This window comes from Aulostomus chinensis, chromosome 11 (genome assembly GCF_037954235.1).
Source record: "Aulostomus chinensis isolate RoL2024-O1b breed Wild chromosome 11, RoL_Achi_v1.0, whole genome shotgun sequence".
Taxonomy (NCBI): Eukaryota; Metazoa; Chordata; class Actinopteri; order Syngnathiformes; family Aulostomidae; genus Aulostomus; species Aulostomus chinensis.
In genome coordinates this window covers 1,862,501-1,887,338 of record NC_141330.1, presented here as the reverse complement: position 1 = coordinate 1,887,338, position 24,838 = coordinate 1,862,501, and the positions used below count along the sequence as shown (strand labels likewise).

Below are 24,838 nucleotides of genomic sequence, written 5' to 3'. Positions count from 1 at the left end.
TTTTATGTTTCACAACCCAACGACACGAGACATTCATGAGGTCGCAGCGTTCGAGCGTTCGGGCTGATGGCCTTGGCGACAGCTCCTCCCTACAGCAGCAGCTCCCTGGTCTGGGTTCTGATGGGGGGGACGGATTTTAGATTCACGTGTGAAATAACACAACCTGACAGAGGACTTTTCCCTCTAAGGAATGTGGAGTTAATCCCACCTGAAGCTCTTAAACGCCGCGTCCTCCCCTCACCTTCACTCTTCCTCCATCCCTCTCTCCCACCTTCTCCCCTCAAAACTGTAATTTAGTAAAGGTGTATTTCAGAAATGTATGCAAGAGGAAAGTGTGTGTGTGTGTGTGTGTGTGTGTGTGTGTGTGTGTGTGTGTGTGTGTGTGTGTGATAGAGGCCCTCCGTTAAACTAACAGAGACCCGGGAGGTCTCTCTGCCCTCCTTTGTCTCTGCTCCTGCTCTCCTGCAGGCATGCATGGACGGCTACTGCAAAAACAAAAAGACACATTTCAATGTGACTTTAGAGCTGCTTGTGTGCATGGGGGGGCGCCCCCCCCATGCACACACACACACATACACACACCCTCCAGCTACCCTCCCCTCTTTACTAAGAGGGTTTGAATTGACTTTATTACAACATTGATATTTGCATTTCTGCATAGGCAGTTGTTTTTAATGGCTGTTCTCCACCTGGAATGTTTTAAATATCAACAGTCGCCTGAGGGCATCAAACGTCTCCATCACTCCACCACTTCTCCACCACTCTACCACTTCTCCTCTGCCTCCATCTAGGATCTGATCAGATGCGTGACGCTGCAGCGAGACAACAGCATGGGAATATTTCACACGCTACTCTAGTCAGTCTCAGTTCATGAGAACAGTACTGATGGAGTTGCACGCCTACTGACTGAAAACACTGAATGTTGTTGCCATGATTTTTTCAGTCTTTTTTTCTCACTTATGTCTGACAGTAACAGGGTGTCAGAAAGGAACTGTTAAAAATTCATTTTTTCATTATTTGCATAAAAAGATGAATCACATGTATCTTATAATCTCTTAAAATGAATGTAAAAGAGCTGCAGATTATGTGCGTGCGTGTGTGTGTGTGTGTGTGCGTGTGTGTGTGTGTGTGTGTGTTGGCCCTATACTGTACATATTAGAGTGTGTGCTTGAGAAGACAAGGCAGCTCCTTCTTCTTCATCACTCTGACTCTTTCTAGCTCTCTCTGCTTTGTCAGAGGAAGCTTCAACATGTCCGACAGCTGTGGGACAGATCTGCAGCTCTGTGTGTGTGTGTGTGTGTGTGTGTGTGTGTGTGTGTGTGTGTGTGTGTGTGTTGGGGTCGTCGGCTGGCAGGAAGCAGTAGGCAGCGATTGATGTGGTCAGACCCTCTGTCACCAGAGAGAGAGAGAAGGAGGTTCTGTGTCTCTCGCTCTTCGTCTCTTCTTCCTGTTGCTTGTTTTCTTTTCCTCATCATCGTTTTTCATTAGAGACAAAAAAAGAGCTCATGATGTTAATTGGATGTCTGATGATATCACGTATCAGAAAACTTCTAATATCCAACTTCTTTTTTGTTTTGGTTTTTTTCTTCTTGAATTTTAAAACTTGGGAGCTAAAACGCTGAGGACAGAATTAGAAATAGTTCCAAATATTCCTGGCGGGCAGCTGCCATCAGTTCACCGCGTACAAAAGAAGCTAATATTGCACAACGATAAGTAACGAGTCATAAAGGTTAAATAATAAAAGTTCACCGTTTGATGAAAATGTCACAAGCTGCTATGACATCACGATAGGAGCCCAGCCACTGCTGGACGTCGCTAACAGATTTCAAGAGAGTGTTTGAACAAAAGATAATAAAGAAAACTTTATTGTACTTTTCAGGAAGTTTACAACAGTTTTATGTAACAATAGAAACTTTATGAACAGTGACCACATGCAGGAGCCCTGAAGCTGCAGGCTGAAGCTCATCTCAGTCCCGAGTCTTCAGTTCAGCAAAAAAAATATTTTTTTCCAGCAAAACTAAACAACGTGCACCCAAAGGTCCCGAGCACCCACGAGTGTCCGTAGCTGAGTATTTATCGCTGGTAAACTGAGTGAATTCCAGATTTTCCCACATCAGCTAGCTTACTGGTTTTGTGTCACATTTGTTCCAGTTATTACTGGGAGCTGATTCCCTTGAACATCCTCCTTTTATATTTCAAATAAATTGTTTCTTAAGGCCGCAAATGAATTAAGTTATCTTTGCTCACGTTTTTAGTTCCCCTCTCTCTCTCTCTTACTCTCTGTCTCTCTCTCAAAAAGCGAACAGTTGTGATTTCATTGTTTTGGAGGCTTCATGACCAGCAGCAGAGAGAAAAGAGATGGAAAAGGAGGGAGAGAAGGAGCGCTGGGGTCATTGTGGAGGAAGATTTCTGTAAATACAGTGTGGCAACCAAAGGAAGGGGGAGAGGAGAGGGAGGCGAATGAGTGGGAGGTCAACTGACAGAGTCGTGGGGGGACAATTAGACGGGAATTTCCAGCGGTGGTGAGCGAGAGAGTTTTTTGGTATAACAGGACTGAATTATTACAGCAGAGAGAGAAACATGGGAGATGGAGGGATGGAGAGGGAGACCACCAGCAGCCGTGACTCCGGCTCCGACCATCGTCCGCTGCACGTCTGCATAGAGTTGCACGGATGTTAGGAATATTCCATGAAGTGAATGAAATATGAAGTGATAAATCAGGTGGAATGTTGGAACATAATCGAAGTACGATGAATCCTTCATGAGTATTACAAGGCCCTGTCAGGGAGAGGTACTGCTGTAGTTTTCTGACTCTGTGTGACTTTTGGATTTACTCAGATTATACTGGGATTATGCCTCTCACCTGGGAAGTCATTCACTCATCCATTATTATTGTTTTAACTTTTATGATTTTTCTGTGCTGGAGAAACTGGCAGATGTACGGTGGAACGTTTTGACTGATAAAACTGCATCTGGATAGACAAAATGAGGAATGTTGAACGTGTTTTGTTGCTCTCGGCTCCTTGGAAGATTTTCAATTTGAATGTATTTAATTTTAAAGAGAGAGAAAGTCAGAAAGACTGAAAAGAGGAAGGAGAGAGAGAGAAGGAGAGAAAGAGAGGGAGGAAGGGAGAGCATCAGAGGGAAAACAGAGGATGAGATACAGTGAAAGCAGGCAGACCAGAGCAGTCCTGCCCCTAGAGGCAGAGTCTATATCTGCTGTGTACAGGTGTGTGTGTGTGTGTGTGTGTGTGTGTGTGTGTGTGTGTGTGTGTGTGTGTGTGTGTGTGTGTGTCAGGTATTCCTCATGTTATAGGAACTTTAAGCTGTTTACACACTCATCCTTTTGGAAACGAACACTAAGTGTCCCTGTGACGTAAATGATTACATTTTAGAGTGAATACGTGTTTTAGCCTCCAGGAAATGAATGGAAGTCAATGGTGTGTGTGTGTGTGTGTGTGTGTGTGTGTGTGTGTGTGTTTTCCTGGGGAAGAGAGGGACATCCTGTGACAGTGACTCAATGCTTCCCCCCAACAGACACACACATTAGTTGTTTACTCTTTTGATGCTGTTAAGAGACCCCCCCAAAACACACACACACACACACACACACACACACACACACACACACACACACACACACACCTCATCGTCATCACTGGAAGAGACTTATTTTGTTGTAAAAGTAAGTATTCAGTGTGAGTCTGTGTGTGTGTGCGTGTGTGCATGCGTGTGTGTGTAGCTCATTGCCTCAGGTGAAAGCGCCTGCTGCTGCTTCCTCGCAAACAAAAGTCTGTGTGAGGGGGGTATGGGTGTGTGGGCGGGGTTAAGGGAGGGGTTAGAGCTTGGGGGCGTTCCCTGGGAGAGAGCGGGACGCCCCTCCTTCCAACATAGTGAGAGACAAGTTGGTTTTGTGAGACAGTTGAGCACAGGAGAGCGCCTGGATCATACACAGACACACACACACACACACACACACTCAGCGGTGTGGAGTATCAGTGGTCATAGCAGGACGGACAGCGGGGAACTGCACCTGTCCCACTCACCCACACACACTTCCAGAGAGGCTCTGATCAGGCGTCCCTATGTGTGGATGGGACCAAAGTTACTCGGTGAGTTGTCATCTGCTCACTTTCATACCCAGACAGAGACTTTTCAGCGTTTCTTCTTATTTATTTCCTTAAAAAAAGTAAATAACTAAATTCACGAGTAGAAAGTGTGTTCAAACTACAAAACACACTCGAACAGTCAGTAGAATCGAAGGCATTTTGAGCCTGTTGTCTTAAATTTACTCAATTTTAAGGATATTTTAAAGGCTTTTTTGTGCCTAATTAGAAGGTTGTTTTTGTTTTGTTTGTGTTTGAATGCGCTTTTTATTCAATTTTTACTCATTTGTTGGTTTTGCACATTTTGGATGCGTTCCTCCAAGTTTTTCCAGCGCATCCAGTTGGGATTGACAGGTTTTTTTCAGCCTTCAGTGATTTGATATTGTTTGTAACTGAAACCATGGAGGTGGACGTGACTTAAGTCTCATCACGGAGCCGCGTTTGTGTCCTCAAATTTAATCTGAATTCCAACTTTCATCTTGACCCGACTGAAATCCTCCAGCTTTTATTTCTCTCTGACTTGAGAAACTGCAGCTCATCTTTTGTGTTTTCTGTCACTTCAAATGCGCGAGAGGTGAATTTTCTCCCTCTTCTTGGTTTCACTATTAGTTTTCGATGTCGCAGCTGTTATGCAAAATCAAAAATGCTGAAATATGAAGAAAGCATTCCAGTTTTTCATGTGTTAAATTTAAAAGGCAAATGTGGTAGAAACTGTTGAAGAGAGAAAATGAAATTTTTCCTGAATGTCATTTTAATGCTTTTTTATTCACTGGCGTGTGGTTGGTGTTTTTTCTGAAATTCAGAGTGCAGTATTTGAAGACACGTTTATTGAAATGGTTTTGAGAAATATCTTGCAAGTTCCGATCCAGAATCTGAGTTTTTTTTAATGTGCAAAAGTTATTAAAAAAAAGACTTTAAAAAAAGTTGTTAGAAAGAAAAGATGAGGAGTTCTGAACCCTGTGAGGCTCCTGGTGCTTCCTGCGCTGCTTTGATCGAGGTTTTAATGTGAAATTTTCTTTTAAATCTCTTCTGGTCAGCAATCAGAGGCTGTTTTTATTCTTTGTGTCCAGCGGTCGGATGTGAAATAATTTTCTTTCTTGTGGCTTTGGCAGAATTTAGCAGATCTGCTGCTTTCCGTTTGTCTGCGTGGGACAGGCAGCGTGTTTGTCCCTCAGTGTGTGTGTGTGTGTGTGGGGGGGGGGGGGGGGGGTTGTCTTGGGTGGGATTGTGTTTGAAGTTTTGTTTGCGCTGCTGTGGCCCCCCAAATGGAAAAGTTTTGGCGCTCCCTTCCTCACCCCCTCAGCCCCCCCATCCATTACCAACACACTCGCTGGGAGTCGGGATGATTTGCCGGTTCCGCTGCAGCGCCACTCTGCTTCCAATTTTAGCTTCATTCAGACACAGACGGCGTTTCCTTCCTCCGTCTTGGACCCCAGGGAGGGAGAGACAGGAGGAGGAGGAGGATTTAGATTCAAATAATCTGAGAAAACCCTTCATCCATTGTTGTTCTTGCTCCGTTTGATAGCTGAACAGAAACCTTAATTAGCTTCAGAGCGGAAGGAGGGCAGAGTTTTAGACTTGGATCTTTGTCTCGTCTCCATGGTTCTTGTTTTGGGAGCTGGTTGATGTGTTGATTGTCAGAAGAGTTTTATTTTTCTGTTTTATAAGCAAATGACACCAGTTGAAAATTAATGATTTGTTTAAATAATTTCAGCTTTGAAACTTCTCAACCGTCCCACAGCAGGGCCATTTTTTTTTTTTTTTTACTAATAAAAGACCCATTTTTAAAAAGACGAAAAAAAATCTGGTTCAGTCTGGATTGTATCAACACTCAAATAAATACCAGCACTTCCATCAGCGTCTTTTTTACACTTCAGGAACGTCTCGTCCCAAACTAAAAATCAGACCAACCATTTATTGTTAAAGTTGTTTTTTTTTTTCCTACCAATCTAAATAGTTTCAACTTTTAACAGAAATATTCTACTTAACTAAAAAGAGTGAGCTTTAACTTTCAAGTATTTCCCGGCCCACGAGAGGGTGCTCACGACCCACCCGAAGGCCACAGCCCAGTGGTTGAGAAACGCTGATTTAGTTGATGTGGTATTGTTTCTTTCTAGGAGACGCATGTCCAATAATCAGCTCGTCTTCTTGGCTCACGGTTCCCGTCCCAGGGTGTCCCGGGTTGGACGTGAACCTGCAGCTTTTACAGACGTAAAGGTGGTGCTCACACGGAGCGTTGATCAGATTATGAGTGAGAACATGAAGGAGACGAGACGGCGTGAAGCCGCGTGTTGATGTGGATCAATAAAACGTCACATTGTGATGAGCGTGTAACCGAAGAGTTAATATTGGAGGACACGTTACTCCTTTAAAGTGTTGACAACTGCTTCCTGTGTGTGTGTGTGTGTGTGTGTGTGTGTGTGTGTGTGTGTGTGTGGGGTGAATCAGTGGAAGGGATCTGACACGCGCTTCCCATCCTCCTTCTCTCCCTCTTCATCTCTGTCTGTTTTGACCTCGTTTTATCTCTTCCTCATCTTCTTTTCAGTCTTTCCTCTTTTTATTTATCTCCTTCCTCCCACATCTCCTTTTATCTCACTTTGACTTATCTTTTTTTCCACTTAGTCCGCTGTCACCATTGTTTCCCTGCCTTCATCTTTTCTTCCTCGTCTTTCCTTTTGTCCATCTTTTCCTCCCTCTAAACTTTTCCAAGTCTTCCTTCTCTTCTTTTTTACTTTTATCTTTCTATTCTTCCATATATAATTGTCTCAATCTCTCTCTCTCTCTCTCACCTCAGGCGACCTCTCATAGCTCGGCCATGTTGACCAGTGAGGGGGCGCACACCATGGAGCAGGATGACACCCACCACGGAGCCAAGATGGCGTCCGCCGCCACCGCTGCCCCCGCCGCTCGCCCCAGCTCAGACGGAGCAGAGACAATGACAGACTCAGACGTAGACATGGAGATGGAGGACGCAGACATGACGCGCTGGACCGAGGCCGAGTTTGAGGAGAAGTGCACGTACATTGTCAAGGACACAACATGGGAGGCGGGGCCAGACGGTGACACCATGATGACAACCAGAGCCGAGGCATCGCTGCCCAGAAACCTGGCCTTCAAACACCCCGCTGACAGCAAAGAGGTACACACGCACACACAGACACACACACACACACACACACATCAGCAGACATACAAACTTTCTCTACAGCCACAATGTTTTACTCTCAGGGAGAATAAAACATCTGTAGCACACACGCGCATGCACACACACACACACACACACGCTGGTGAGTCAGATGTGGTTCATGTAATGAAGAGGGGGTCTCGTCTCGCCGTAAAAAAACACATATCACAGGAAGGAATCTGCATGTGTTTGTGTGGGTGTGTGAAAGGCCTGAAGCAAGATTCATTCACACACACACATACACACACACACACACACACACACACACACAGATATCCATCCGTTGAAGATCATACACCATCAAATGGTTGTGTAGAGTCCGGCCGTTGAACCCGTTGCAGTACCCACATCTACCAGCAGGGGGCGTGACCTCAACAGCGCGACCCTGCTGACACAGAGGTTTAGTGATACTGAATATTACAGACGTGATATCATCTGACACATAAGTGAGAATATGGTCAGGACCCGGTAGATGTTCTGGCCCAGCTGCTGTCAAGCCCTCTTTGCTCTGACCGGTCCAGAAGCCTGCGGAGGGGCCGCGTCTGGAGGAGTGGAAAAACACTTGGCCTTTAAAGATTTCAATTAATATTTCTCTTCATTAACAGACAAAAAGTTCAGTGTTTATGAGCCAGAATCATCAATCAAATCTGTGCCTGCAGGAGGAGTTCCTGTCGCCGGGCAACATATTTTTACTCTGTAAATGTTTCTCAACTGACTAATTAGTAACCTTGTGACCTTTTGACAAACTTACAAGGGTGAAGTTTTGGTCAGCGAACGAAGGGGAGGTGAACAGTTTGAGGTTGCGCAACCAAAGTGACCCACCAGTCAGACGAACAAGGACGGAAAGCAGCCTGTTTTATGAATGGAACAGTTTGGAGATCAGTAGTTTTCACACAGTTTGTGTGAAAAATTGATCGTTTGATGGATCTCAAGGTCTCAGTCTTGAGGTAACCGGCTTCCTGCTGCCGTGGTGGATTGACGCCATGTTTGACGTGTGATCACATGGATTTTCTCATCAGGGTCTGATGAATGAGAAGCAAAGGGAGAGAAGCGTTGCTATCAGCTGATTTATCTGCAGGGAGGAAGAAGGGAAACGTTTGATCAAAGAGGATTGATTTGGCTCTGAAGGAAGATTGTGGCAGCCTGTTGATAAGTCAAAAATAACCCCCAACACACTCAGGCCTGTTCTTATGGCATGGAGGAGGAAGGGGGGGGGGGTTTCCCATGTCAACAGACAACAACGGGGGTTTGGGAACAACGTCTACAAGCATGAATAAAATGTGTGTGTTCTCCTGTGCCGGCCCGATGCAGATGTCTAGGGGCCAGATACCCCCCCTTTTTTTTTTGTCCTTTAATCAAATCAGATGAAAAAAAAAGTTTGTTTATTTTTAAAGAGTTGATGTAAAAGAGCCGTCTCTGTCTGCTCTCACCCCCCCCCCCCCCAAAGGCATCTGGAGTGGCAGTGCTTTAGGTTTGATGTGGTGACGAGATAGAGTGTGGCGAGGTAGAGAGATTTGAAGATGAAATTTAACAGCTTACACACACACACACACACACACACATCAATGGTAAGACAAACACATTTTGTGTTTTCCTCACAATAATGCTAAACACAGAGTATACAGGAAAGAATTACAATGTAAAGAAACCGGCATTCAAATGGTTAAAACACTGAGCGTGATTGAATATTGGCTCGTTGTGATCAGAGCTGAAGCTGCTGCCAACATTTAGTGGAAGAAAAACCTGGGAAATGCCATTCATACACGAAAGGTGTGTGGTGGTTTTGTGACAGACATTCAGGTGAATCCTTTGCCACTGTTTTGGTCATATGATCTCGTTTGTGTCTGTCACATGACTTGACAGGAGTTTCTCATTTATTGTGTTTCAGAAAAGCTCCATGGGTTTGTTTGTGTGTGTGTGTGTGTGTGTGTGTGTGTGTGTGTGTGTGTGTGTTTGTGTGTGTGTATTTGACAAACTAAATTATTAAGTTGCTTTTGAGGGAAACCAAAAACAGCAAATGCAACAAATCTGCAGCCACTAAACTTTATTTTGGAGTATCTGAGGTATTAGTACTTCGATCAGCAGAGGAAGTAACAACACATAAGAGGAGTTGCTTTTCTTGTAAAAGTCTCTTCTGTTAAGACAATAGAGTTTAGCATGTAAAGACACAAAGGCTCATCTCATACACACTCACACACACACTCACACACACAAACCACTTCAAAGACCCCTGTGATGTTGTGTAACGGTTCGGCGTGTCTTGGTGCAGGTGGTCGGCGTGTGCAGCAGAGAGTACATCCCCAAAGGAACGCGCTTCGGCCCCCTGGTGGGGGAGATTTATACGGCTGAAAGCGTCCCCAAAGATTCCAACCGCAAGTACTTTTGGAGGGTGAGCACGCACACACACACACGTGCAAACGCAAACACACACACACACACACACATCCTCAGGAGGTCGCCCTTCCTGTTACGTTGACATTCGCTCAATGGAACAGGAAACCAGCAGCTCTCTGTTTTTCTGCATGTTAGAGAAGACGAGGTGATGTCACACAGTCAAATAACATGTCACATAATAGTTCCTGTAAGTCCACTCGCGTGCGGCTACCCATATCACTGCCGGTAACTGACAGTGAGAGTACACCAACCACCTACCTGACCACCGCCTCCACCGCTTGTGAGCTTCATACAAAAGACTAGCTTTGGTTCAAACCACGTGCAGAAAGGTGTTCCACCCTTTCTGTCTCTCTCACACACACACACACACACACACACACGCACACACACACACACACACGCGCACACACACACACACGGCTACACATATCACTGCCAGTAACTGACAGTGAGAGTACACCAACCACCTACCTGACCACCGCCTCCACCGCTTGTGAGCTTCATATGAAAGACTAGCTTTGGTTCAAACCACGTGCAGAAAGGTGTTCCACCCTTTCTGTCTCTCACACACACACACACACACACACACACACACGTACACTGGAAGAAGAGAGAGAGAGTTAAAGACAGAGGGGAGGGAAGGGTAGAAAACAAGCTGCTTCTCAGTTGGTTGGTTCTCAGTATAAAAGAGGCTCTCCTGCTCATGGTTGTGTGAGTGGAGGGGACAGGAGGGACACGGTTAGAGGACAGCTGAGTGGGACTGAACAAGTCCAGTCTTTCATGAGCAAAAACATCTCCTCTGAATCCAGAACCACAAATCCTGCTTGACTAAATCCAGTTCTAAAGTTCTGCCTCCTTTGGTTCTCCTCCTTTGCTCCAGATCTACACAGACGAAGAGTTCCACCACTTCGTCGACGGCCTGGATGAGACGCGCTCTAACTGGATGCGGTACGTGAACCCGGCCCACTCGGCTGTCGAGCAGAACCTGGCGGCGTGTCAGAACGGCATGGAGATCTACTTCTACACAGTGAAGCCCGTCCCAGCCGGCGCCGAGCTGCTGGTCTGGTACTGCCACGACTTCGCCCGACGCCTCCACTACCCTCCGTCTGGCGAGCTGATGATGCAGAAGCTCAGTAAGTCCTCGCCATTATTATCAAGTTTTACTTGATGTTGGGGCAGAGAACATAACCACACTAAAAGAGTATTTGTATTCATTATTGATCATTTTATTCATAGATATTTCAATTTATTTAATTTTTTATGCATTGTTTATTGTGGTTTAAGGTTTGGGATTTTGCAAATGAATCACAGCAGGGAAACAACATACTGTAAAATTTACAAGAAATTAGTAAAAATACACAAAAGATTTGGAATTATTGAAAAAGCACCAGAAAATGACAAACAAGATTTTATTAAAACTGAAAAAAACAATATCTGTAATATTTAAAATTGTAATTCATGGCATTAGTGCCAGATTTCTTGCAAACTGAAGCTTTTCAAACAGAAGTAAAATAAAAAATTTTGAAACATAAGTAAAATAAAAAAATAAACTAAAGTAAAATAAAACATTAACACAAGTTAAATAAAAAAAATTGTAAGCAGAAGTAAAAATAAACAAAAGTACAATAAAAAATTGAAACAAAAGCACAATTAAATATTCCTAGTGGAGGAACCCTTGAAGGACCCTTGAGGGTCCCTGGACCTCATGTTGAGAATCCCCGCCATGGGTAATACAGGAGGTGTGTCCGTGTGTCTTGAGTGTGTCCTGTCGCCACTCTTAAACCCTAACAAGGGTTTTTCAGTGTAGCTGTGTCTCCTTCCTCTCTGAACATCAGCCTGTCATTATCTCTCACTCACACACTCTCTCACTCACACACACAGACACACACAAACACTCACTCACTCACTCACTCACACACAAAATGCTATGCAAACCAACAAGCTTTCATCTTCTTCAGTGCCATCGTTGTATATGTTTGTGTGTGTGTGTGTGTGTGTATGTGCATGAGTGTGTGTGTGTATGTGCATGAGTGTGTGTGTGAGTGTGCATGCGTGTGTGTGTGTGTGTGTGTGTGTGTGTGTGTCAGTGTGAGTGTAATTAGACAGACGGGGGGCTTTGGCCCCTAATGCCACAGTCTAGCACAACTTAAAGACATGTTTTTTTTACACAAAAGCTTGTGTGCACACATGCCAACACATACAACATTGCTCAAGCTCAATAAAAGAGTTGTGTGTGTGTGTGTGTGTGTGTGTGTGTGTGTGTGTGTGTGTGTGTGTGTGTGTGTGTGTGCGCATGACTGTTTTTAGTGACCTTCTAACGTGACAACTAAGCGTGAGCGTCAGACTCCGCGGAGGGAGATGTGATATTTCCAGGTTTCTTTACCTTTGCCTGCTTCTGCTGACCTCAGACCTGAAGATAAACCTCTCGGCTAACAACATTAATTAGTGAAATGAGCTTTGCACAACACCGGCAAGAACCTGGACACAGACTCCTCCTCCGCACCCCGTCACCGTGCGGCCGACTAACCGCACTTACCCACTCTGCCGAGCGGATCAAAGGGAATCCTGGCTGAGAGGAAACAAAGAGCGGAGAGGAGAAGCTCAGGGTTTCCAGGTGTGACTGCAGGCTAATAGCAGTGTTACGGTGGCAGAGGAACCAGCAGCCCCAGCCTGGGCGACTCCACTGCCCAGGGAAAAATGCGCATGACCTGGGGGACAGAGGCAGGAGGTGGCCTCCCCTCCTCCTCCTCCCCCTCCTCCCCTCTCCAAATCCTGTGTGTGTGTGTGTTGTGTGTGTGTGTGTGTGTGTGTGTGTGTGTGTGTGTGTGTGTACAGTATATGTGTTGTCTTTAATTAGCGCCCTCTGTCGCTTCGCCCCACAGGCTCCCGTTGACCTGTTAGTGACTTTAATACCTGCAGCTGGAACGCTCCCCTGCGCTCGGCTCCATTGGTTGTAGACTTTCTGTCTCTGATGATGAGTTCCTAAAATGACTGGAGTGTAAACTCGACCAACAGAGCTGGAGTTAATCAAATCGTCTGACTAAAACCAAGACAACCACAATCTTCCTGACTAAGTAACCTTTGACTGAAACTTTGGTGTAACAAACAAAAAAAAGGGTAAAAAGGTGAAAGAGGAGGAAGCGGCTCTGGCTGTGCTGCAGACTGAGAGAGAATCATTTCATTTTCATCTCCCTGACCTTCAGAGTTCCACCTCTTCGTCGATGTCCTGACACACGTGGGATGCTGGAAGCAGCAGAAAGCGCTCAAAGCGAAGTCACACGCGCTCATCAAAGATCTGACCAAGTGGAGTCCAGTTCTGTGGTGAAATAGCAAAAACTGCCGCCTCACCACTGTAATGCCATTCAACTAAAACTCTCAGTCTCCACAGAAACCAATCACCGAGTTCTGAAGGTGGTTCTGACCAAATCTGACCCACGGCGTCACTTCCTTGGCCTCTACTAGAGACCTCTTCCTAATTTGGATAAAATTGAGCCTCATAGTTTTTGAGTGATCCTGCTGACGGAGAGAAACTTGTAACGCCACCGAAAGCACGACTTGCTTGGTGGAAATAAATGTCCTTGATGTCCTCAGGGAGGCGCCAGAGTCACTGTCATAGTGACGTCGCTTTTTTGATCCCCAACAAGCCACACACACCTCCTGTTGCCTTTTTCCATATTTCAGCTTGAGAAAGAAGTAGAAGGGTTTCCAGTGAAGTAATAGCAAAACGAGACGTGTGTGAGTGTTGATATGAGTGCTGTGTATGTATGTGTGTGGGGGTGTGTGGGTGTGTGTGGGTGTGTGTGTGTGTAAAATGACTGAGCAAGATTCCTCAAACCCACACATACACACACAAAACTTTCTCTTCTCTTCTTTGTCACAGTCATTTAGCATTCCTCATGTGGTGGCACTTGAAAGCACCTGTCAGCCTGCAGCCGTGCGTGTGTGTGTGTGTGTGTGTGTGTTTTGAAAGACACTGCCGAAAAAAACACTCTCCTCTCGCACACGCACTCATAAGAAAGCAAGCCAAGACATTCACACCCAGTGTTTTCATCTCAAAACACATGCTAGCTGTGTGTGTGTGTGTGTGTGTGTGTGTGTGTGTGTGTGTGTGTGTGTGTCGGCCATTCCCCTGATATATTTGGCACTTGAAAAGAAGAGAAAAGGTGGAGGAGGCAGTCGCAGCCCCCTCCGCCTCCTCTGTTGACTACTTGAACTTCCTGGCAGAAGGGCCGTGTTGACAGATTGATATCTCCAAGATGGCTGCCCTGTTTGTTTTTTGGAAAAGGGGAGGAGGAAGAGGAGGAGGAAGGCTCACTGATAACCTCAGTGTTTACTCACCGCTGCTGTACTACTGATTCAAGGGTCACAGACGGTGTGTGTGTGTGTGGGGGGGGGGGGGCAAGTTTCACGAGTGCTGGCACTAAGGATTAACTTTGACAACCTTCATCTCTCTCATGCACTTACCTTCACACACACACACACACACACACACACACACACACACACACACTTGCCTCTGGGCAACCTCGTGGTAAAACGTTGACTAGGCCATAAAGGAGCTTACAGATAATAGACGGCGGCGTTTTAAGGACCGGGCTGTGACCATTTAACAGCCGAGATGTGCTGGAGGTTGACATCTGAAGCCTTTTAGAGTTTCTGTGTGTGAGTTCTCCCTCTAATCCACTCTTTCATCATGCGGCGGAGACAGTAGGTGTGAGTGACTGAGGAGGAAGCCCTCACTCTAACCTTTGACCTGGAAACAATCACGCAGTAGTCAGGAAAATCAGTCGTTTCTTGATTAAAAGTTCTCCAAAAGTGCAAAAGACGTGGAGCACAGGTGTCTGTGCTCATGTACCTGAGGCAGGTCGAGGACAAGCGGCCATCAGCACCATCTGGTCACCATCGTTTGATCACCATCTTGATTTTATAGACATTTACCACAGAGCGCCCTGAGGCAGCTGTCACGCCTCACTTCCTGTCTTTTGCACCCCCCCCCCGCCCTCACACTCGTTTGTCAAATCTGTCACCTTAATTGGTCCACTGAGTTACTAATGGTGTTCCTTTACCCTGTGACACACACACACACACACACACACACACACACACACACACACACACACACACACACACACACACACACAATATGATCAGCAGTGAATTAAGTTTCTTAAGCGATACTTCACCCAAGTACTACTGACAAACAGGTGTGTTGAGCTCACAGACATTCTTCCCTCCTCCATCACTTCTCTGTGACTCCAGAATGCAGAAACAATTGGCCACGTGTGTTTAGCTTGAAGCTGACAGAGACTGGTGGCTAACAACAACAAAGCTGTCCGTCTCGCTCGCTATGATCTCGTTTGTCCATCTGTCACACTTCCAGTTCAGTGCTGGTTAATCGTAGCACCACAGCTGGTTAATAAAACTGCACTAATTCGTTAATGTTGCTCTGGTGAACTCCCCCTGACCTCCTCCTCTCTCTCCTGCCCCCCCCCAGAGAAGTCTCTCCTGGAGGTCAAGCAGCAGCAGGTGAGCAGTGAGGAGGTCTCCAGCTCTTCTCCTGTGACCCCCAACCCACCCAAGAGGGAACACAGCGTCCTCTCCATCCTGAGGGACACCAACTCTTCCTACTCGTCCACCAAGAGGGAGCCAAGCCGCCCCCTCCCCACCCGCCCACGCTGCGCCGACAGCCCTGAGCGCCCCGTGTACCCTCGTGCCCTCTACCCAGCACTCAGGGCCCATGTCCATGAAGACTACCGTAGCCACAAACCTGGTCAGTTCAGTTACCCTCATTCCCCCGGCAACCAGTCCTCAGCGACCCCCAGCCCATCTGCCCGCAGCAGCCCAGACAGCAGCCCTCAGGGGAGCCCCTCTGGTCCATCTCCAGCTTCGTACTACCCTGCAGGACTGGGCCCCTACCCTAGCTACTCCCCACCCTCTGCCCCTCTGTCCTCCTTCTACTCTCCAGGAGCCCCCTACTCTCGCTACCTCCTGCCTCCTCACTATCCTCTGCCAGGTGGTGGAGTCCCCACCATCGGAGGCATCATTCCCAGGATGTACCCTTTCTACAGCAGCCTCCTTCCCCCTCACATGCCCCTCCTGCCCTCTGACACAGCAGGGAGGCGGTTCCTCATGCCTGACCCCATCCACCCATCCTCCATCCCTGCCCACAGAGACTTCCTCCTTCCTGGGCCCACCAGTGCCTTCTCAGCTGCCACCTCACTGAAGGACAAAGCAGGACCTCACCACCCCTACCCTGGGCAGCCTCACGGATCAGCTCATGCACCCTCCACTGGATCTCCAACAGCAGGGACAGCGCCCTCCAGTGAGCGGGTTCCCACCAAGCCTACCTCAGCCCTGCTGGGCAAAACTGGCGAGCATCGGCTGGACGAGGAGGCCATCAATCTGACCAAGATGAAGCGCGGTGTTGGCTCGGCCGGGTACAAGGCACTGCCTTACCCTCTGAAGAAGCAGAATGGCAAAATCAAGTATGAGTGCAACATCTGCAGCAAGACCTTCGGACAGCTGTCTAACCTGAAGGTGAGGCCGACAGTTGCGTGTTAGGCTCTCAACAACATGTCTGCATGTCTGATTTATTGCTCTATGATGAGCCCATTCCTTTCCCCGTGTCTGGATGTTATTGTAATTAGACTGTGAGCAGTAAGGTATGCTGCTCGATGCCTGGCAGACGAGACAGGAGAAATTTTTCTCACATCTGATCTGCTGTCTTCATACTTGAGCTCTGATTATCGCTCCCTTCCTAAGCGCCATCTCTTGTCTCCTGCACGCAGGTTCATCTTCGTGTCCACAGTGGCGAGAGACCCTTCAAATGTCAGACTTGTAACAAAGGCTTCACCCAACTGGCCCACCTCCAGAAACACTACCTGGTCCACACCGGGGAGAAGCCACATGAATGCCAGGTGAGACCCTGCTGAAGTAGGATTTTTGATTCATCCAAAAAGTGCATTTGGCCTTTGCAGTACTCACTCGTAGATGTGCTGAGACGCCTCCTGCGTCACCTCTTTGTGACTCTTGAATACAGAAGGAGCCGGCCACGTATATTTGCTTGACGCTAACGGAGACTGACGTCTCAGTTTACAAACTCTCACATCATCCAGTATAACCTGCTTCTTCCGCTTCGGCCGGGTGCTCAGAAATCTACAAACACTTCCAGCTGAGAACAAACTGTACCACTTCCTCTTGTCCACGTGAGCTCAGCAGCCGTCAACCACAAGTGTCACTGTTAGTTTGTTTCCAGCTTAAATCGAAGGGTTTGTAGATGAGGATGATCACACGGCTGGATTAAGAAGACGGGGGTTAAACTGGATGACGTGATGACCCGTTTGTGATTACAAGGCAAATCCGCTGATTGGGTGAAGTACTGCTCTGATACGCAATCGTGCGCGAGTCGTGGCTTTGTGTGTGACATCATTTCTGTCTTTCTCCTCCAGGTTTGTCACAAGCGCTTCAGCAGCACCAGCAACCTAAAAACTCACCTTCGCCTCCATTCAGGGGAGAAACCCTACCACTGCAAACTCTGCCCAGCCAAGTTCACCCAGTTCGTCCATCTAAAGCTGCACAAGCGTCTGCACTCGCGCGAGCGTCCTCACAAATGCCCCCACTGCCACCGCCACTACATCCACCTCTGCAGCCTGCGGCTTCACCTGAAGGGCTACTGCCTGGTGGCCAACCCCGGTCCCGGCACCTCGGCGGTCTCCAGCCAGGCTGCCCTGGAGGAGGTGCACCGGGCCAATGAGGAGATCGAGCGCTTTGACGTCAGCGAGCACGCCGAGCAGCTGGAGCAGCTGCAGGGAGGTCTGGAGGTGGAGGCCATCTTGGAGAAGAAGGTCTTGGGGATGCTGTTGAGGGAAGGTGACCTCAAGTCCCCTCACTTCCATCCTCACCACAAAGGAGCTGAACTTCTGTCCTCCGGCTACAGCGCCCAGAATGAGAGGTCGGTGATCAAGATGCGGCGCAGCAGCCCTGTTCCACCGCTTCCTGCCAGCGTCACCGTCAAGCAGGAATCAGACGACCACGCTTGAATCACCTTTGACCCCAAAGACACAGGGCATAATGGACTGGTTTGCCAGGAGCAACAGCTGTAAATACTAACTCTCTGCCTGGTCGTCGTCTGGAGTGATGTCATGACCACACCAGGTTTTCAACCTATCAGGGACTCACGTACTCAGGGCTTTAAGAGACACTGTCCCATGACTACTTAATGTTTATGAAACTTCAAGACAATCACCTATCCGGGATTTACCTTCGATGTAATTAATATAATGCTGTTATCATTATTGTATTATTTGGTCTTGATTTCCATTTTTTGTTTTTTTTAATAATTAGTTGTTACATAACCTCCTTAATTTATTATTATGATGCTTTTTATTTGTTGTCTTCTAGAGCAATAAGTGGAAAGGATGGTGACGCTGACGGGTGAAATCAATGTTTCTGCTGACGTCATGTTGTTTTCTCTGTGGCCATTTCTCTGTAGGTAGTCGCTCTGCATCCGTCCTGTGACCTCTGACCTCTCGATCACCAGGGATGGTCACTCTTCAGGGTTAGATTAGAAAATAATATAGCAGGTTTAAAAAAAAAACAAACCAAACAAAAATCCCTGCTGACGTATGGCAGATTAATTGTAGTGAGAAGAGGAGCTTTATTGCCCCGCTGGGGGGCTCCCCCGCGCGTCTGCGTCCTGATGCCTGCTTTATTTAAATGAAACAAAAAAGGGGCATTTTTGGAAACCCTTCACAACTGTTACCTCAGTGTGCGTGTGACAATGCGAGTGTGTGTTTGTTGAAAGGCTGAAGGTGGGAGCTTTCTATTTATTTGCTCTTCCGCTACTTGAAGAAGAAACTGGAGTGCAGCTCTTCGTGCGGTCCAAAGGAGCGGCGGCGAACGCCCCCGCCAACATGTAGCACATAACGGACTGGGGAGGCTGGCGAGCCGCCACCTCCGCCCCGTCTCCTCCTCTTTTTTTTTGTTTGTTTGTTTGTTTTTGTTTTACTTCACCGTCAACACCCAACAGGGAAGGGACTCACACTTGACGCTAGAAACCAAAGTCCACTTGGTTTTACTTTCACACCAAAAACAAGAGAAGAAGGAACCAAAGGCTGAAGACGGGGGGATGTGATGTGAGCGTGATGACGCGTTCGCTCTGTAGCTGCGGCCTCTCCCTTTATAGATGTTTGTTTGTTTGTTTGTTGATGTTTTGGTTGAAACAATAGCGCCCATTGTTCAACTCCACCCATCCGCCATCTTGTTTGCGAGCTGGCACACACCAAAGCACCTCGGCCTTCTTGAATGCACTGCCCCCCCCCCCCCCCGACTTTATGACTTCAGTGCCGATGCTTGCACCATTTCCACGTGTACAATATCAAAGACACCGGCCTGGGTGGCATGAAGACTCCACTTCCTGTTACTACGGCAACTGTGATCCTCCACAGCGGTTGTGCATCTCGTCTCCTTGGTGATGGTCGACCAAAGCGTCTCTTCCTGTCCGATCAGAGCTTTAACTCCCACTGGACCCCCCGGACTGTCTCTGTTTACATTCTGGTTTACATAATTATTTATGTGCAAAAATGTCAAAAAGTGTAAATTATGATGATAATTATAAATGTTCACCGCTTTTAATCCAAACCCTGAGCCTCGTGTGTTTCCTCTGTTCCTCCTCGCCACTTTACAAACTGCTGTAGAATACAGAAATATCAACATGCTGAGTCATCGGTTCTCACCCGCCGTGTCACCAGCAGCTGTCTTCAGCCTGAGGAACGTCTTCCAACCCAAATCTCTGTTTTATTCAAAAGATGAGAATAATTACGTTTGAGAGGGGGAAAACTGATCCCAGAACAGGGAAACCAACATATTACATCTGTTCAAAGTTAAGAAAAAGAGTGAACAATCACGAAAAAAACTGAGTAAAATATGAAGGGCCATTAATGAGCAGCAGAGACACAGGAAGGAACCCCGAGATGAAAGCACTGCAAGATGTAAAACCAACGACACGGACGAATCAGACAAGACCGAAGAGGTGATCAGTCTATAATCCAGACTGTAATCGATAACTACACCACTGATACGTATTGATTGACGTGTACATTGGTGTCACACACTGTTGTGTCCAGCAGGTGAGTCTACCGTAGAATTCCATACCATAAATGTCTACTTTTATCAGATACGCTGTTTAGTTGCTGAGCGTTGTTTTGTTTTGTTTTGTTTTGAATAAATCTCGTTAAATCAAAACGTTCCTCCTCAACTTGCTGACTCAGCATCTCAGACGACCAGAACATCAGGAGCCTTCGACCGAATCTTCCTGCGTACGTGATTCTTGAACAATGAAAGACAAAATGACATTCATCCTCCTCAACGCCGACGTTGGAGGAACCCTTGAACGCTCCGGCACGCAGAGCAGCCGACGCGCTCAGGCAGCCGCCGAGCAGCGGCTGCCTGAGCGCGTCGGCTGGTGTCTTCCAGCTTGAATCACTCAGCCTGCAGGACTCCGGGCTCCTGGCTGCAGTCGTGAATCTTTATGTGCGCTTCCGTGCAGTTGGGGCCTCAAGAGAGGAGCAGGAAATGGGACCGCGGCTCCAGCGGCCCTATGGGCTCCAACGGCGGTCTGTCTTTTATCCTGCTGGCAGGACTCGTGCAGCCACTGGGACGCGCCTCAGAGCCTCCAGTCCTCCACTAACAAGTGTCACAGAACACACCGCCGTATCTGGAGCTGACAGGTGACCAAAGACCAGAAGGTCAGTGACCAAGAATCAGTAACCCAATCTTTTGGGGGTGTTTGAAGAGAGTTCCATTGATCCGGGACCTGATTGGAGGAGATCTCGGCTGAGCGCCGCTCTCTTCATCACACCCGCAGAGTTCAAGCCAGAAAAGGAGTTCCAGAAAGTACCGTTCTGGCATTTCAGAACTGATTTCTTCCAACTGATCTTGCAGTCACCAGCTGTTGACGTTCGCTGGAGAGGAAGTGAGGTGTCACATTCCACCTTCATGTTATTGGGGATACCACAGTGAGTGTAGAGTCACTAGATGAGAAAACAGTGTCTGTCCGTTACCTCATCACCAAACTAAAAACACTGGCTGCGCCCCCACCGTTGACTCAGCGTCTTTCACTCTTGCACACAGCGGTGCTCTTTCCTGTTTGTTCGATCTTATTATTACTATCAGGGAAACTTCTCAAGTCAGCCGTTGACACAGCAAGTTCCACTCAGCATCATGACGCCCTCGGGGTTTCACAGCACTTTTCTGATGGGGGGAGGGCGATGCCTCCTGCTGCCGGTGGAGGGGGGGGATAACCCGAGAGCCAGAACGCAAGAGGCTTCACCTCTGGCTCTCCTCAGCTTTACTTTTGTCTGTCTTCTTCACAGCGGTCTGACGAGCCTGAAGCCCTCAATGTGGAGGTAAAAGGTGTCCAAAAATCCGGAGTTAAAATGCCATGTGGAGACCCTTCAAATGGTTCAACCGCACAGTCCAACACTGGTGCCAGCAGTTCCAGGGCCTGAGTCTAGCTCAAGGTCCTCAGCATGGTGTCAGATTGGAACCAGCCCTGTCTCCTGAGCCGCAGCTGCACGAAGGAGAGCCGACGGCTCCAGCCAGGAAATGAGCTTGCAGGTGTAAAACAGCACCTCGTGGAGGTGAGTCCTGACTGGAGCGCCACCTCAGGTGAGGACGTTGGTAAACACGTCCATGCACCCCCCCCCCCCCCCCCAACAAGCCGAGAAAACCTGTTCGGAACATCCAATGTCCTTTTACCTGCGTGGTGTTTCTGCACATTTTTCCCGAATTGTTTTTGGCTCTACACGTTTAGCACATTTCTTGTTCTGACTGCAAAAAACCAGCAGAATGTGACGACTGCGTGTGAACAGGTACCGATGCATTTGGGTTGGCGTTTATTTGGTGAGGCTGCAACGCTGCTGAGCGGCACTCTGTCAAACCAAAACTCCATTAATGAACCCAGAACACTCCTTTAGCCTTCTACACATCAGGGGCCATCAGGGACCACCAGGGGCCATCAGGGACCATCAGGGGCCATCAGGGACCATCAGAGACCATCAGGGACGTCAGGGACCATCACGGACCATCAGGAACCATCAGGGACCATCAGGGACCATCTATTCATCTGCTGGCACCTGCTTCAGGGGCAGCAGCACTGGCGCTGATTGTAACTGCTGGGCAGGAAAACTCCTGAGGAGCTTCGTTAGCTAGCTTAGCTCCTTAGCATATTCATGTTGAGGTTTTCATCGAGTTTTCTCAGGAGTGAAGTGAGACAACATTTCAGGATCAGAATACGAACAGCGGTGGGGACCACTGGTGTTTTTGTTTGACGTGGCGCTGTCCCAAAGTGGCCCCCGGATGAACACCTGGGAGTCCTGACCTCTGAGATCAGGACACGACCTCAGATGTGAGGCTGCCGTGGAGAGCGACAATCTGCTGGCATGATTTCAGAGAACAAACTCATGATTTAAGAGCACCCGAGCCCACACACAAATAAATAAACATACTGTACCAACACAGACATGTATAAACGCACGCACGCACACACACACACACACACACACACACACACACTTAGAAATGTTCATGTCATTACTATAACTAGAAATCCAAGCGCAGGTACAAACCCTCCAGACACAAACTGCGTTGAATCGCTTATCTCTTATCTCTCAGGAGATCTGATTTCAGTTTCCCCTGAATCCTCCTATTAGTTTCTCTCATAATGAAACCACAAAGCAAACAAACACACCCACCCACCCACACACACACACACACACACACACACACACACAAACACACTCGCCATCTCCTCCGAGCTGCTTTCCAGGGTGACGCCATGGAAGACATCTTCAGAAACCTCAGCGCCAGTTTTACTGTAAATACAGTGGACGTCATCGCGTCGAGTGCAGGGGGGCAGCGGTCAGGACGGGTGACTCAGACTGTCACTCCCCGATGTCATGTGACTTACCAGAAATTCAGTTTTCCTTTTTTTTTGGAAAACTTTGTTCAACATTTTTTTTTTTTTGACGGTTGATGGCCTCGGATCAAATATCGGCAGGAAGATCTTAAAGATGTGGAATTTGCCCTTTCACACATAAATATGTCATCAAATAACTCATCAAGCAGATTACAAACAAATGAGAGAGTGATGTTGTGCCAAACGTTCCTCCAAATTAAAACCACATTTCCCATAAATCCTCTCACCACGACCGGCCCTCCGACCTCAGATGGTGATGATGTTCTCTGTTAACTTGCGCCTCCTTCCTGTAGGTGCGGTTTCTCTGTGTTTCAGCCGATGCTTTGCCTCCCGTCAGCTTCTGTCACGTTAGCGTGAACGCAGTTCTGCTGGGGGTTTAAGGGTTGGAGACAGACGTTTGGGGGGTCTTGATGTTTCCACAGTCATGAACTCTTCTAAAACCAGGGACAGCAGTCGAAGGCCCATCTCAGGGGGAAGATCTCTGGCTCTCACAACGGAAGCTGCTCAGCTCACCTGCTCGGCCAACGACAGACATTTTCCGGCAGGTTCCGTCCTCAGTTGTCTGATTTGACACACAAGAGGACGTGCGTTGGCACTCCTACGAAGGGGCGTGTCTAACAGTGTGAGACAGGAAGTGAATTGTATCAGCCTCCCTATAACATGTGGCTCATAAAAGCCGCAAGCTAATAGCTCCCTGCAAACTTTCAATCTACACACATGGATAACATTAAAAACACACACACACACACTGGCACCATAGCAGACACCCGTATCACACACACATCAGAAAGTGAAACACACTCTTGCATTTGTGTTGTCTTAATTCAGCAAATGAGCAAGCGAGCGAGGAAAGGACACCAGCAGCCGGTCCTCCTGCCTCTGGCCGAGTCCGACCTTCGATGCGTTCGTCTTCAACGACTGCAGAGAAACGGTGACGATTTCAGAAAAACCCGCCAATCACCGACCTCATCGTGAGGGTCCTCAGCGAGCAAGAGTCGTCTCTCCAGGACAGAGAGGATATTCTACGTGCTGAGTCATTTCTGACTCCCAGTCTTGATTACAAACCAAATTGACATTTGGGTCGTTTGCTTATGTCCTGAAAGCCTCGTCCAGTCAGACTGAGGAGTCTTTCTCTCTCTCAGTACAAATATTTACATTTTTGTGCAAGTGAAAGGAACTGACAGTCTTATTTTAGTTGGGTCAGGGTTTGGGGTCATTAGCATTCGCTAAGTATGTTTACTTCCCATTGAGTCAGTGAGGGGGAAGTTCGGGGGAAATATCATTGCTGTTGCACCGCTTAAACCTGTGAAAATGAAGACGCTCCACATTCAGCACCTTGGCTGCAGGCCTCCATGAAGGGCGCCCAGTGACCTTTGACCTCCACTTTTTTTTTTTTTTTAGATCAGGTTATCCTGAAGTCCCAGTGGACATTTATACTATCGTTGGAGAAAGTTCTACAATTCTACAACTCTCCAATTTCATTTAGCGGACGCTTTTGTCCAAAGCGACGTTCAACACAAGCAAGAATTCAGACTGAAGGAAAAGCCCATCGTAGCACAAAAGTGCTTCAGTTGTGATTTGGTCACAGGTGCTGCCATCTAGTGGCAGAAGAAGTGTCGCCCCCCCCCCTCCCTTTTTTTTTTTTTTTGTGACAAACATACCACATGACACAACCCAGTTAGTGCTACATAGTCACTAAGTGCTGGGTCTGGGACCCTCTGACTGATTCTACCACAAAGAGGAGCAGAGTCAGGTTCAGTGCCTCGGTGCTCTCTGAACAATTGAGTCTTCAATTGTCTCTTAAAAGTAGAAAAGGACTCAGCAGAACGCACAGAGTTCGGTAGTTGGTTCCACCATTTGGGAACAACAGAAGAAAGTCCCTCAAAGCGTTCCTCCGATGTGCTCATCTGAGGTGGCAGCGACCTTTGACCACCAAACTCTTTCCAGGTCATCTATGAGTCTCAGCGGAGATTCAAATCTCAGGAAGTCATTGGAGGCGTTCTAGAGATTCATGCATCCATGAAGCGTTCCTCGTAGAGACACACACCCACAGTGTGAGTAAAAAAAACTTCATCTCTGTCAGCACTTCACAAAACTAAAAGATCTTTTTAAATCATATTTGGTGGAAGTTTAACTACTTTTGTCTCTGCCAAGATAAAACAAGACCTGATAAATCCA

At 47.5% G+C, this 24,838-nt stretch overlaps 1 protein-coding gene across 5 annotated transcripts in view; it reads left to right on the top strand.

Annotated features, from left to right (window-relative positions):
* The window catches only part of prdm1a (PR domain containing 1a, with ZNF domain), a 103,824-nt gene extending 84,506 nt beyond the window's left edge, over positions 1 to 19,318 (top strand). For 4 of the 5 annotated variants that reach the window (XM_086217653.1, XM_086217652.1, XM_086217651.1 and 1 more), the window contains 6 exons: positions 6,901 to 7,245; positions 9,560 to 9,679; positions 10,565 to 10,817; positions 15,179 to 16,221; positions 16,473 to 16,601; positions 17,133 to 19,318. In XM_086217653.1, coding sequence (XP_086073779.1) covers positions 6,922 to 7,245; positions 9,560 to 9,679; positions 10,565 to 10,817; positions 15,179 to 16,221; positions 16,473 to 16,601; positions 17,133 to 17,723 — 2,460 coding nt within the window. In that variant the 5' untranslated portion in view covers positions 6,901 to 6,921 and the 3' untranslated portion in view covers positions 17,724 to 19,318. Of the gene's footprint in view, positions 1 to 3,933; positions 4,113 to 6,900; positions 7,246 to 9,559; positions 9,680 to 10,564; positions 10,818 to 15,178; positions 16,222 to 16,472; positions 16,602 to 17,132 lie in introns of those variants that run through there. The other variant, XM_086217650.1, reaches the window with a different exon arrangement.
* Positions 19,319 to 24,838: the final 5,520 nt, after the last annotated feature.